This window comes from Rana temporaria, chromosome 1, assembly GCF_905171775.1.
Source record: "Rana temporaria chromosome 1, aRanTem1.1, whole genome shotgun sequence".
Taxonomy (NCBI): domain Eukaryota; kingdom Metazoa; phylum Chordata; class Amphibia; order Anura; family Ranidae; genus Rana; species Rana temporaria.
In genome coordinates this window covers 83419165-83434142 of record NC_053489.1, presented here as the reverse complement: position 1 = coordinate 83434142, position 14978 = coordinate 83419165, and the positions used below count along the sequence as shown (strand labels likewise).

At 42.5% G+C, this 14978-nt stretch overlaps 1 protein-coding gene across 1 annotated transcript in view; it reads left to right on the top strand.

The window, feature by feature from the left end:
• Positions 1 to 11616, top strand: part of DEPDC1B (DEP domain containing 1B) — an 81620-nt gene extending 70004 nt beyond the window's left edge. Inside the window, exon 11 of the mRNA XM_040339685.1 lies at positions 10979 to 11616. Within this exon, the coding sequence (XP_040195619.1) occupies positions 10979 to 11140 (162 nt within the window). The 3' untranslated portion in view covers positions 11141 to 11616. The remainder of the gene's footprint in view (positions 1 to 10978) is intronic.
• Positions 11617 to 14978: the final 3362 nt, after the last annotated feature.

The window sequence follows — 14978 nt, the reverse complement described above, 5'->3', positions numbered from 1 at the left end:
ATGTCTAATGGGAAAATCTGCTTTTTTTTTTTTTTTTTTGCCCACTGTACATTCACCTGAAGGTGGCAGAATAAGTAGTCATGAATTAAGTGATGCCCTGTGATGTACTCTAAGAAAATGATTTTACAGGTAAGACAAAAATCGTACTTTTGTATATTTTTAGATAAATGTGTACTTTTAATTTTACAGTAAAACTACCTAAAGAGGAGGTCCAGCAGCCCCCCCAATGAAAAATTAAGTCGGCAGCTACAAATACTGCAGCTGATGACTTTTAATATATGGACACTTAAATGTCCAGGGAGCCTTCAGATCAGATGTTGGGTGTAGCCGCCGCCATTTCTGGTTCCCTACTACACATGAAGCCTGCTGCATTTTCTAATTGGCCCGGTGAGAGAGGAAGGAAGCGAGGGGCCGAACTTCCGAGAGGCGGCGCCATCACTGGAAGTAGCTGATAGTCATCTTGAAGGTTAAAAACCTGAAAGCGGGAGTTCACCCGAAATTTTATTTTTTTAACATTAGATTGATGCTCTCTTTGTCAAGGGGAATCGGGTATTTTTTTTTAAATCGAAGCAGTACTTACCGTTTTAGAGAGCGATCTTCTCCGCCACTTCCGGGTATGGTCTTCGGGACTGGGCGTTCCTATTTGACAGGCATCCGACAGGCTTCCGACAGTCGCATACATCGCGTCAGGAGTAGCCAAAAGAAGCCGAACGTCGGTGCGGCTCTATACGGCGACTGCGTACCGACGTTCGGCTATTTTCGGAAAATGGTGACGCGATGTATGCGACTGTCGGAAGCCTGTCAATCAAATAGGAACGCCCAGTCCCGCAGCCCATACCCGGAAGCGGCGGAGAAGAACGCTCTCTAAAACGGTAAGTACTGCTTTGATTTTAAAAAAAACTACCCGATTCCCCTTGACAAAATGAGCATCAATCTAATGTTTAAAAATTAAGTTTTCGCGTGAACCTCCACTTTAAGGCTTTAGAACCACTTAAAGTCGCTAGCCAAAACCGAATGCTACAGTAATACAAAACCCTGGGCTGCATTCTGTGTGTATCAACCATGCCCCAAAGTGAAAGTACTTCTACAGTAAACATCCCCCACCCGACATGTTTCACCCCGATTCGGCTTAATCGTAGAGGCCGAATCGGGATTAAATGCGTCGGTGCCGGGCCAACAGGTGAAGACTGAAGCTTGTACTTTGTTTATCAACCATGTCTCAAAGTTTAAATTCAAGCTTCAGCTACAGTCCTTACCCGTTGGCCATACCCTACTGACGTGTTACATCCTGATTGGGCTTAGTTGTAGAGGCCCAATCAGTGTGAAACTGGTCAAGAGGTGTGGCCAACAGTGCAGCCCAGGGTTTTGTATTACTATGGATGGACCTGGAGCAGAGATCCGGTGGGATGGTATGCAGGAGGCTTCTTGGGTCCTAGAAAAGAACACTTTTTTCAAAAAATTGTCTAGAAATTACATAATTTAAATATTTTGGCAAACCAATATTGCCAAAGAGCCTTCCTTTTCCTCATTTAACCACTTCCATACCAGGTACTTACGCAGCTTCCCGCCCAAGCCAATTTTCAGCTTTCAGCACTGTCGCACTTTGAATGGCAATTGCGCGGTCATGCTACACTGTACCCAAACAAAATTGGTGTCATTTTTTCCCCACAAATAGAGCTTTCTTTTGGTGGTATTCGATCACCTCTGCGATTTTTTTTTTTTTTTGCGCAACAACTAAAAAAAGGCTGAAAATTTGGAAAAAAAATTACGTTTTTATTTTTTTCTGTTAATTTTTTTGTAAATAAGTTTTCTCTTTCAATTACGGGCACTGATATGGCGGCACTAATGGGCACCGATGAGATGGCACTGATGGACATCGATGAGGTAGTACTGACGGGCACAGATGAGGTGGCACTGATTGGCGGCGCTGGTATGCGACACTGATGGGCACACATAGGCGGCACTGATGGGCACACATAGGCGGCACTGATGGGCACACATAGGCGGCACTGATGGGCACACATAGGCGGCACTGATGGGCACACATAGGCGGCACTGATGGGCACACATAGGCGGCACTGATGGGCACTCATGGGCGGCACTGGGCACTCATAGGCGGCACAGATGGGCACTCATGGGCGGCACTGATGGATACTTATGGGTGGCACAGATGGGCACTGATAGGTGGGCACTGGGCATGGATGGGCACTGTGGGGTGGCACTGATGGACACTGGGGTGGCACTGATGGACACTGGGGTGGCGCTGATGGACACTGGGGTGGCAGCACTGATTTTTGCCAGGTTGCCAGTCAGTGCCCATTTGTGGGCACTGACTGGCATCTTTTTTTTTTTTTCTTTATGCTTTTTTTTAATTTATTTTTTAGACTTTTTTTTTTTTTTTTTTTTTTTGTCATTTTTTTTTTTTTTGCCCACCCTGGTGCTCCAGGGTGGGCATCCCTGGTGGTCCAGTGTGGCGATCCGAGGGGGGGCTGTGCTGATAAACAATCAGCGCTAACCCCCCCTGTCAGGAGAGCCGCCGATCGGCTATCCTCTACTCGCGTCTGTCAGACGCGAGTGAGGAAGAGCCATCGACGGCTCTTCCTGTTTACATCGTGATCAGCCGTGGTTGGACACGGCTGATCACGTGGTAAAGAGTCTCCGCCGGAGGCTCTTTACCGAGATCGGAGATGCAGGGTGTCAGACTGACACCCCGCATCACCGATCGCCGCGATGTGCGCCCCCACGGGCGCGCGCGGCGTGAAATCCTGCAGGACGTTCTAGAACGTCCTGTCAGGATTTCATAACCACTTCCCGGACGTAAATCGGCCATAGGCCGGGCGGGAAGTGGTTAAAAGAAAAAGTATATCTGCAGTAATGCCAAAGTAAAAAAAGGTTAGCTCGGTAGCGGGGTGTGTGACCCCCTGGATGGGTTCCCTACACACTGAATTTATACAGACAGGCAGTCGAAGATGGTTGAAAACAAAGATTTTGGTAATTCTTCCATCTTGCTGGAAACAAGTGCAAGCATCCAAACAGCATAAACAAAATCAAACATAAAATAAACCCTAGCCACTTGGGGCGTCTACCTTCACCACACAGGAACCTATCTAGGGAGTCTGGCACAGCCTAGTGCTGGGCAGACACTGCTGGTCATACAGTAGAAAAACAATAGTCTCGTTTTGATTTTTATCACACAGAAAAATCAATCCTCCTCACCTCCTCAGAAGACTTTCAGCTACTGCTCTCCCTCACTCAGCCTCAGGATGCAGCAAATCGGTGGTAATCCTCTGGATTACTTATAGAGGCCTTAATTGCCTTATTCTGAACAGCTGAAGTTTTCCAACGCCCTTAGACCTTTTCTGGCTGCTTTTGCAGCCGACGCCTAATAACAATTGGTGTATTGTCTAAACAAGGTAGAAATGTATGTCCCGTCTGTGACAACACCCGCAGATTTACCTGACTTCCTGTCACAGTATATACAGGTATGAGAGCTGAAGTGGTTAAGGCTTACATGGGCAGCTGATTATCAGTGTTTACTGTTCCATAAAATTCAATTAAAACTGTCTGAAGCAATCCACAAATATTTTTGTGACGGTAGTATACACATGGACATAGACTAGTAGGCACAGAATGTGAATGAAAACCCTGCAGAAAACAATATTTATTATATTGTTCGATTAAACAATAATTCTTGGCAAAGCTATAAGTAATGTACTTATGGCGGATGCCCCTGAAAGCTGGAAATCACCGACGTAGACACCACTACACAGTGATCTCCACTCGCTTCTGGGTCCTGTGTCGAGTGGTTGCCCTGCTGCATTTTCAACACCGAATGTCAGCTGCTTGGCATGAGCACCATTCAGATAACACTTTGAATTTCCTGAATGCATGCAAAGTATTTTCTGATTGAATGAGGCATGACATTACTGCCCAACCTCTACTCCTGGTCCAATCGGAGAACGCTTTGCACTCATTCAGAAAAGGATGTTTGGTAAGCAAAAGAATAGCCACTCCACAAGGGGCCGGAAAGCAAATGGAGAGCACTGAAGTAGCAGGGTCAATATTGCTGTAGAATATAGCCATGCCTGAAATTATTCTTAAGATTTAATAAGTATATAAGATTCGTTAATTATTTCTAACGTAAAATTATTGTAAAGGCTTGTTGTTATTTTTTTTCTTAAAAAAAAAAAAAAAAAAAAAAAAGTTGTACTTGCCTCCTCCTCTGTGCAGTTGGATTTGCACAGAGCAGCCCAGATCCTCCTCTTCTCGGGTTCCTCGTTGCTGCTCCTGGCCCCTCCCTACTGACGAGTGCCCCCATAGCCCAGAAGCTTACTATGGGGCACCCAAGCCAAGCTGCATCTCGGTGTGTCCATTGAGACACACAACTGCCGTTTGGCCCTGCCCCCTCACTCCCCTGATTGGCTAACTGACTTTAATTGACAGCCGCGGGAGCCAGCGGCCCCGCTGCTGTACCCCAGCCAATTAAGAGAGTCCCGGGCGGCCGAGGGATTCGTGGACATCGCTGGAGAGTGATGGGGCTCAGGCAAGTATTAGGGGGGCTGCTACACACAAGTATTTTTTATCTTAATGCCTAGAATGCATTAAGATAAAAAAAACCTTCTGCCTTTACAACTCTTTTAATTTTCTTTTACCCAGGTTCACGCTGAGCTGTGTGAATGAAACCTGCACAATTTCACTCCAGCATGTCGGTCCCGATTTCGGCTGCGATGTCAATGGAAATCGCACCCCAAAATCGCAGAAAGTAGTACAGAAATTACTTTTTGAAATTGGTGCAGCCCCACAATTGCAGTGTCGCACCGATTTAGGACGGTGACATTGCTTCCGGTTTGACCTGTCAAATCGCACCAATGTGAACCAGGGCTTGGAGAGAGTTTTTGAGTTTACTTCTTTTTTTTATTGGCATTTCCTGTATTGCCTGAAAGCAGTCTTTCCAGATTCAAACCTAACTCCTAACGTATTCATAGTGGCGGTGCCAAAGAGTCCAAAAGCTGATCCTTTTTATATGTAATGTTGAATTTGTCGCAAATTTCATTGCTCTTATTGAAGTATTGTACTATGTTAGCCATTGATTTATGCATGGGGTATCCCAGGAAACGCTACACTTTCTTAATTGCATTAAATTGACAGATAAGTGTATAGTGTGCAGTAAATCTATAACAAACTGGCATAAAACCACTCTCATTGACTTTGTGAAGGACATTTGACTAATGAAAAATCAGTTTTCAAAAGGGAAGGTGTTAAAGTAGCTGAATATAACTTTTTATCTGCATTCCTAAAGAATCATTGCTATGATTAAAGCGAAGTTCCAACCACAATTCGCATTTTTTAAATGTATGTCCTTTCATCCTGCATTTTTATAATATAAATCTGGTCACTTACTATTTTACAATCCGCTGCCGATCCGCATAGATATTCAAAAAAGATAGTTTATAAAACTATGTCTACACCGTTGTCATTTTGCTTGTGGGCATTGTGAAGCCTACATGCACTTACTTCCTGGAAGTCTTGGATGAGGAGTGATAATTGGGGAGTGATAATTGGACAGCGCACTGCATCCTGGGAAATGATGACACACATTTCCCAGGAGCATTAGAGGGAGATGTCAGAATCCTAGGTGGTTTTAAAGGCAGATTTCGTGGGACCGCATAGCAACAGGCATTTCCAGATGAGTAAAAAAAATAAAACTTTTTTTTTTTTTTCTTTTTTAGTCGTAAGCTACAGTTTAAAGCAAAATTCTTTTTTTGATGGAACCTCCACTATAAGCACTAATTATTTATAGTGCGAAACGTGTCAGCTGTTTTACCCCTGTGTTGTGTGCTGTGATTTGTAGTGCATTTTTCCTTTTTTAAATAAAGACAACCATCAAGGTTTTTTGGAGTGCGGCTGTCCATATTTTCTTTTTCCATTTGTTGCCTTGTGCATTGCCAGCACCCTTGATCTCCTGAGACCATACTGATCATCCTAACACAATCCACCTGGAGCAGTAACTTTCTTAAAGAATCATTTCGGCGGTTTTGCAGTCCAGGAGCGGACACCCCAGGAAAAAGGAAAATGTTAAGTCTCTTGCTGACAAAACTCGGCAATACTTTTCATTAAAGTGGTATTAAAGACACACAAGGTTTTTTTTACCTTCATGCATACATTACAGATCAATAATGCAGGCTCAGTCCCCCTCACTAAGCTGTGGCTGCCCAGGCATAGCTGTACAAGTCCATGATAGGCACTTGCTAGAGTATCCCCTTTGGAAGGAAGACTAACGTTGCTGCCAGCTAATCCTTCTTTGTAATCCGGACCTTCTTGCTTCCCATGCGTTGCCACCGGCGTTCTCTGAGCTCGGCCTTCCCCCTATTTATATCTAGACCAGGGTGGAGGGCAGAACCCAAAAGGATGGGAAATTGCAGACCCAAGGCTTCCCTAGCATAGGCTGCTTAGTCTCACTCACTAGCAGCCCATTTCCCTAGTAGGCACTTGCCCACACTATGTTGTGGAAATTATGAGCTTTGCCTATAAGCAAATAATTCAGTTGCGCTAATGAGCACAGTTTCAGCTCTTTTTTGTATAATCTGGTAAAGCGCGCTTGTATAAACCCAAGTGACCCAGAGACTGGTATCACGTTTGGACATCAGTATAAAAGTCGTCCTGAACTAGGTTGGGTCCCGTTTGTTTATAGGGCTGAACAGGGATAACACCGATGGTGGCTTCACAATCGACCAATCACACTTGTATACCTTCAAAAAGGACCAATCGGACACATGTATACATTCAAATAGATATTAGGTAGTGACGTATGAAATTGTTCACGTGCAGAGCAATGTTTGCAGTTTTCCACTGAAATGCACGCGCAGGCATCCAAAACAATGCGCCTCACATTGTGCCCGGTACAAACACTGCGATGATTGCTCTGATCAGGACCGTGTGCATATTCTCATTGTTTACGGTACCATTTACGCAAACTGTACTTCATGAGGCTCAGCGAGCCATGCTTTGTTACGGTTATACTATTGTTCCCATGTACGTGGGTCTGCTTGCCGGGATGCAGTCTCCATGAGGTGGCCAGCCTCTTGGTGGGGCATAAGGGAACATCCCTTAAAGGGCCAAGAGATCTCCCGCTTTCAGGAGAGGGTTTCCACACCCAACGGTCCTTCACCGGTGTCTGTATGTGTCAAGTGTGCAAAACTGCCACTGGGGGGATATCTGACACTATACATTAATAAAAATTTCCACAACAACTATGTCCACAGGGACTCTGATCCACCTCTTCCTAGGTGGTCATGTTACCAGTAGAAAAAAATGTTTTATATTGACATTTAGGAATTTTGTTTAGTGGATTGTGGGTTCAATGCAAAGGCTCTTGCAGACTATTTCTTCAGCCCCAGGTCCATACTGAGATTCAGTTATGGAGCTGGAGAGAGTGAAATTACAAGTTCCTTTGCCTTGGTAACAGATGGGACTTGTAGTCTTTCCATTTACAGATCTTTGTGAATGAATGAACCAATTCAGAATCGACCTCTTAATGCTGAGTTTCACCCAAAAGTGAAACTTCCGCCCATTTGTTACCTTTCGGCGGGGAGCATACACCTATCTGTGACATGAACCCCCTCTTTAAGCTCTAGGATGTGTCTAGTACATTCAGGAATCTGAATAAACAGTCAGGTGGTGAAATGCTTCCACTGCTGCTGACGTAAGCCTTATGTCTGTGGCATGGAAGGGTTTAAAGTAGGACTGTGTGCTGCAGGACATAGTTATAAGTGCAACTGTACTTTACATTTCTTTTTCTTAGTCCGCATTTAGTGTCCTACACATCTGTTGATTCTACCAGTGTGATGGGGTGGCAACAATGCTGAACTGCTCTTTGAATTCAGAGCAGAGTTGTCACTCTCATGTGGGTTGTGCCTACTTGCACTACAGTTGGTTGAAAACGTGTTGCTGGGGGCATGGCTATCAACATTACCACTTCAGATTATTCAGCTTGTCTATCAGCAGATGTCCACACCCAGCCCTGCCCAATGCTTTCTTGATTGGCAGCACTCCTTATGTTGCTGAAACCCTCCCACCGTGGCCTGCAGTGTCTGGGAAGAAGAGTGTGTGAGACATAAATGAAGGAGGATTTGGCGCAGTCAGAGAAGGTAAAGGCAGATTTTTGGCACGTGTTTAGACTTTTAAACAGAAGCCTTTAGTTATACTTAAAAGCCTGTTTCTGGGGGGAAAAATCCTTCCCTGAGGTGGGGTGGTCCCCACACTGCAAGGTATAAATGCTCATTTAGGTCTTGGACCAAAAAAAATATTTTTGCTTACCTGAGCCAACTCCCCTAGACTCTGTAAAAGGGGGGGGGGGGGGAAACCAATGCGCAAAACCACAACTAACCTAAGGTAACCTAACTAATAAACAAAGTGTATAAATAAATAAATATATGCAGCAGCCACTACATGAAAGTGCTCACGCACCAATCCGCATATAAGAAAGAGGGGGTGTAGTGGCGCTTGCAGTAAATAAATAAAATAGACAAACGCACAGCAACGTGTGATGATGTCCAAAAAAAATGTGTTCACTCCAAATTCCTCTTTATAATCCTCTCGCATCAATGACTTATGATGTGAAGGAGGGGATGTGTGAAGATAATGAGATCCAAACAATATTTATGACTCAATGTCTAGAGTTCATACACAATCATATATGATGAAGCAAAATGTGGATAATTGCATCTGTAAAAGTGAATCCATGTAACCACAAATAAACGTAGTAAAAGGGTGAACCCAAATGACAGTACGTGCACTATAATACTATAATAATAAGCAAAAAAAAAAAAAACCGCACAGCAACGTGTGATAATGTCCAAAAAAATATGTTCCACTCCAAATTCCTCTTTATAATCCTCTCGCATCAATGACTTATGATGTGAAGGAGGGGATGTGTGAAGATAATGAGATCCAAACAATATTTATGACTCAATGTCTAGAGTTCATACACAATCATATATGATGAAGCAAAATGTGGATAATTGCATCTGTAAAAGTGAATCCATGTAACCACAAATAAACGTAGTAAAAGGGTGAACCCAAATGACAGTACGTGCACTATAATACTATAATAATAAGCAAAAAAAAAAAAAAAACGCACAGCAACGTGTGATAATGTCCAAAAAAATGTGTTCCACTCCAAATTCCTCTTTATAATCCTCTCGCATCAATGACTTATGATGTGAAGGAGGGGATGTGTGAAGATAATGAGATCCAAACAATATTTATGACTCAATGTCTAGAGTTCATACACAATCATATATGATGAAGCAAAATGTGGATAATTGCATCTGTAAAAGTGAATCCATGTAACCACAAATAAACGTAGTAAAAGGGTGAACCCAAATGACAGTACGTGCACTATAAAAAGTCTGTGCCTAAAAAATATAAACATATAATAAATAAATAAATAAAATAATGTTCCAGTTAGGTGCACTAATTAAATGTGCCAAATAAATAAATAATGTTCCAAAAAACCACCTACTATTAAGTGGCGTAGTTCAGCCACGCAACGTGTCAGGTGTTTGGAGAAGTGCCGTCGGTGACGTTATTTCCGCTCTTACAAATGCAATTATCCACATTTTGCTTCATCATATATGATTGTGTATGAACTCAAGACTTTGAGTCATAAATATTGTTTGGATCTCATTATCGTCGCACATCCCCTCCTTCACATCATAAGTCATTTGATGCGAGAGGATTATAAAGAGGAATTTGGAGTGAACACATTTTTTTTGGACATTATCACACGTTGCTGTGCGTTTCTTGTCTATTTTATTTATTTACTGCAAGCGCCACTACACCCCCTCTTTCTTATCCCCTAGACTCTGGATGTGGACTGTCCCTTGATGTCCTCTCGTACACGCCAGCAACTCTACAGCTTCTCCATAGAAAATGTTATTAATTTGTAGCATTACAGCAGTAACATCACCCAAGACTGACGCATTTTGCCCTAAGCCTTCATCAAAGCAATCTTATATTTACCGGATATAGGCTCTCTCCTCATTGGCTGAGAGACAGCAGCAGGAGGTATTTTCTCCTGCTACTGTCAATCACAGTCAGTAAGGAGAGACAGGGTGGGCTAAGCTATGCTCTGTGTGTTAAAGGGGTTGTAAAAGGTAAAAAAAAATAAAATCCCTAAATAGCTTCCTTTACCTTAGTGCAGTCCTCCTTCACTTATCTCATCCTTCGATTTTGCTTTTAAATATCCTTATTTCCTCTGAGAAATTCTCACTTCCTGTTCTTCTGTCTGTAACTCCACACCGTAATGCAAGGCTTTCTCCCTGGTGTTTAAAGCCTCTTGAGGGGGCGAGCAGGAGTGTCAGGATGCCCACTAACACACAGCTCCTTTCTCTATCTGCAAAGTAGATAGCATCCTGACCCTCCTGCTCGCCCCCTCCCCCCTCAAGAGGCTTTCGCCACACCAGGGAGAAAGTGTTGCATTACTGTGTGGAGTTGCAGACAGAACAGGAAGTGAGGATTTCTGAGAAAGAAATAAGGACATTTAAAAGCAAAATTGAAGGATGAGGTAAGTGAAGGAGGACTGCACTAAGGTAAAGGAAGAAATTTAGGGAATTTTTGTTTTTACCTTTACAACCCCTTTAATGAATACAGAGCAGGGCTCAGGAGTGAGCATGCATGAGTGCCCCCATTGTAGGTGACTTGCTATGGGGGTACTGCTAGGATTGGGGCTGCTATTTACACAGAGCAGGTAAAGATGACATCTTTTAAAGATGTTCCTCATCAAATGATCTGGATGAATCCTTGCTTTGATGAAGCCGAAACGCCTCAGTGTATAGCCTGTACCCGTGTAACCATTAAAGGACTTTTATTCAAGAGCATCCGAGTTGCCAGCCCTTTTTGATTCAAATCCTTGCTATATTAGTATATTATCTGCATAAGAAAACATCTGCTTATTGAACCAATTGTTCCTCTTCAGTTTCAGCGGGCTCACCCACAAGTCTACAAGGAACGGTTCCCCACACAAGAAAGCGAGATGGCGATCTTTCCTGAGCGACCGACCCTAAAGTCTCAGCTGTCATTTTTCACTCTTAAGAGACCCTTCCAGTCATTTCAGAGGACCCGCAGCTTTCGTATGTAGGTAAATATTCGGTTTAACACAGACTGATCGATGGTTTACATGGTTCCTGCTGAACTACTGAGACTAATTTAGAAAAAGCAGCAAGACACGAGATATTCACCAACGCTAATGATCAGTATTTCTGTGAATATCGCTTTTTTTTTTTTTTTTTTTTTTACAAAAGTAGGTCAACTATTAACAGGAACTTGCGTTTTTTTTGTTGTTGTATGAAACATTTCAATTTTTATAATTCGCCTGTGGATTCTAACTAAGCCTACTGAGTATAGAAGAACTACTTGAAACTACACTGGAAGGATCATTTCAAAGCTTATAATCTTCCTTGTCAAATCATGTACATACTTGAATGTCTTCGATACACTGGAGGTGCCTTCTGAGAAGTTGCCTAGTGCGGATCTGTCTTTACAGAAATGTCTAATTCTTATATATAAAAGTAATGTTGAGGAGCATATTCCAAATTAAAACACTGTATGGTCTGACATAGGTTCCTATTTTAGAACTGTTTTGTATCAACAGACGTAGCAATATGCTTTTTATGGAATAGGTTAAAAAAAAAAAAAAAAAAGATGATGTTTTTACTGTGCCTATAGATTTAAAGTGTGTGCTCTTAATTGTCAGAAAGTAATTATGCCAATTCCTGCTGGATTCAGGTTTTCGTGTTATTAGATGCTACAAATTGCCTCCCTTTCTGGTGCAGTTTTCTTCCTGCTTGGTGGTGTGTGGGTAGTTTGAGACAGGCACCTCATGCAGCAAGCTCATACAGTACAACCTACCTCCTTCTCCTCAGTCAGTACCCGCCATATTTTAGCTTTTACATCCCCAAAACATAGATTTCAATGGTCACTGGAGGTTTGAATCACCCGCCAGATTTTTCATCAGAGACTCAAGTGTTGTGACGTCTGTGCATTTTTGCATTTGTATGTCCTTCTGAAAAGCTATAGTGAAGGTGTCCCATTCTTGTAACACTGCTTGCTAATTATTTATGTATCCTACAGTTTAGGAAAGTTTGTTGGAGATGTAAAGCACCATTTTGGTTTTGTAATGACAACTGTAATTGGTTGGAACTGGGAATACGTATTGGCGTATTACTGGAGGCCACAAGAGAGCCAGACTGTTGTTCAACCTGCCACCAACCACACAAAATTGTAATATCTATTCTGGCAGGCACTGGCCTTTTTAATACTTAAAGCGGAGTTCCAGCCACAATTTTACTTTTTTAAATATAAATACCCCTGTAATACACAAGCTTAATGTATTCTAGTAAAGTTAGTCTGTAAACTAAGGTCCGTTTTGTTAGGTTGTTACAGCATTTAGACACTTTATAAAATAGAAATTGACTGGGGCCATCTTAAGTGTGGGCATCATGAAGCCAGACTGTATGACTTCCTGGATTTCAGCCTTGCAAATCTTGCACATGCTCAGTGCTGCACAAGCAGTGTCAGATCAGGTTTCAGCACCTGTGCTGTCCAAGTCACATGATTCTTTGAGACTGGGGAGTGCACAGACTCCTGGAAAGTTACACCCATTACATTCCCAGGAGTCTGTGCGGTGTAGGTTAGGAAGCATTAAGCACCTAGGTGCAGGAAGTGGGAAGATTAACTATTCTGCCTAGCAACAACACTTTGAAGGCATCTAAAAAAAAAAAAAAAAATTCGTAAAGGACTAATGACATTTTTTTTAAAACTACTGATGTAATGTTATATTTAGGGGTAGAACTCCACTTTAAGATTTACTTGTGTATAGAAATGTGGTTGCAAATGCTAAACCTAAAGTGCAGATGTGTAGCACAGAGGTGTGCTGCTATTCATGTACTGTACATGCCTCTTTAATAATGGGAAGTGTGGTGGTGCATTTTTACCTAATTTTCTGCTTGGGGGCCAGTTCACGCCACGCTTTGTTTTCCAGATACGTTTCTGCATACCTGTTTTTGATGCGTTCCAGTGCAGAAAAAAATGTGGCATGTTCTACTTTTGTTGTCTGCATTGGAACACAATGCACTTGTGTGAATGAGGGCCATGGTAATGCTGTCAATGCATTTTTGATGCAGAATACAAAAGCACTGGAATGCATCTGGTGAACCAGCCCTTAAGTGTTGCTAACAAAAAAGGTCACTGCCCCTACCTATAACTGGTCTTCACAGCGAGGAGCACTGGAAGGGCAGACGCATGTCAAATAAAACCAAAGAATTTCCGTGCTTAACTTGCCAACCAGCCAGCGACCAACCAAACCAGTCTAGCATTATGCGTTAAAAATAGGGGTTTAGTTGCACACATTTGCAAATACATGCGTAAGCTGCAGGCCCCCTGTATCCTGCAGACCCTAACTCTCTAAATTTAAAGAGTCTACACATGTATGCTGATGGATAGATGAAGGGCAGATGACTTGGAGGGAACCTTAAAGTGTTACTAAACACAGGACCCTGCATTCACTATATCTGGTCTCCCACAGTACACAGAACATGGAAATGCAATTATTTTAGTAAATATAAACGTCTAAATGCCTTTTCCCATCAGCAGTTTAAAGCACCACAAATTATTGTTTGTACTTTTTGATAGAGGTTTTAATTATTTGACTTTTTTTATTATGCAAATCTGTTATTGGCAACCCAAAATTATTTCCAGAAATTTTGGCTTAATATTGTTTTGTGTACATATTCAGGGATATTTAAGGTTCTCACCTGCAGCCCCATGATCTCTTGAGCTTTGGTTGTCCATGTAGTTATCCAGCTTACACAATATACTAGTGTATTTGTTATCATGGACAAGGGTTCTAATTTAATAATGCTGTGCAAAGAACGCATGAAGATCAGTGAAGTGCACTTACCATATCGGCCAAAGGACTTTCAGCATCTCACTCATCCAATTAGTTGCCTTGTTGCACATTGCCCTTTTTACAGGTAAATGTCTCCTTTGAAAAAAAATTGAACAATACAAGTGGAACCCTTTGAACAATCCACAGTGGGTGGGCTGAGCAGGGAATTTGTTGCATAGGGTTGTATAGCCTCAAAAGACATAATAGTTGGTTGGTGATTCAACCTATTAACATCTGTTCAGAAGTGAAATGTCAGTTTTGATTGGACGGACCCATTAAATTAAAGGAGTTGTAAAGTCAGAAGGTTTTTTAGCTTAATACATTCAAAGCATTAAGATAAAAAGCCTTCTGTGTGTATCTGCCCCCCTAATACTTAAGCCCATCTCTGTCCAGCGATGTCCACAAGTGTCTCTCCTGATTGGTTGAGACACTGCAGTGACACCATTGGCTCCCGGTGCTGTCAATCAAAGTCAATTAGCAAATCAGGGGAGAGAGGAGGGGCGGGGCCGACCCACAGCTCCATGTCTGAGTGGACACACACAGCTACAGCTCGGCTGAAGTGTCCCTATAGTAAGCTGTTTGCTGTAAGGGCACTCACCAGGAGGGAGGAGCCAGGAGCACAGAATAGGGACCTGAGAAGAGGAGGCTCCAGGCTGCTCTGTGCAAATCCACTTCAACAGAGCAGGTAAGTATAACATGTTTGTTATTTTTATAGAAAAAAAAACTGGACTTTACAATCACTTTCAATTTGGCTAAAAAAGGATCTTTGATTGGAATCAACAGTATTGTGGGGCAACTTTCTAATTGGGAAACTTGCAGGACATAGATTCAGAAGTGATATCTGGCACTCTCGTAGTTTACACTGATCAGAGATGCAGCCAAGAGGCCCATGATCACTCTGGATGAACTGCAGAGATCTACAGCTGAGGTGGGAGACTCTGTCCATAGGACAACAATCAGTCGTATACTGCACAAATCTGGCCTTTATGGAAGAGTGGCAAGAAGAAAGCCATTTCTTAAAGATATCCAT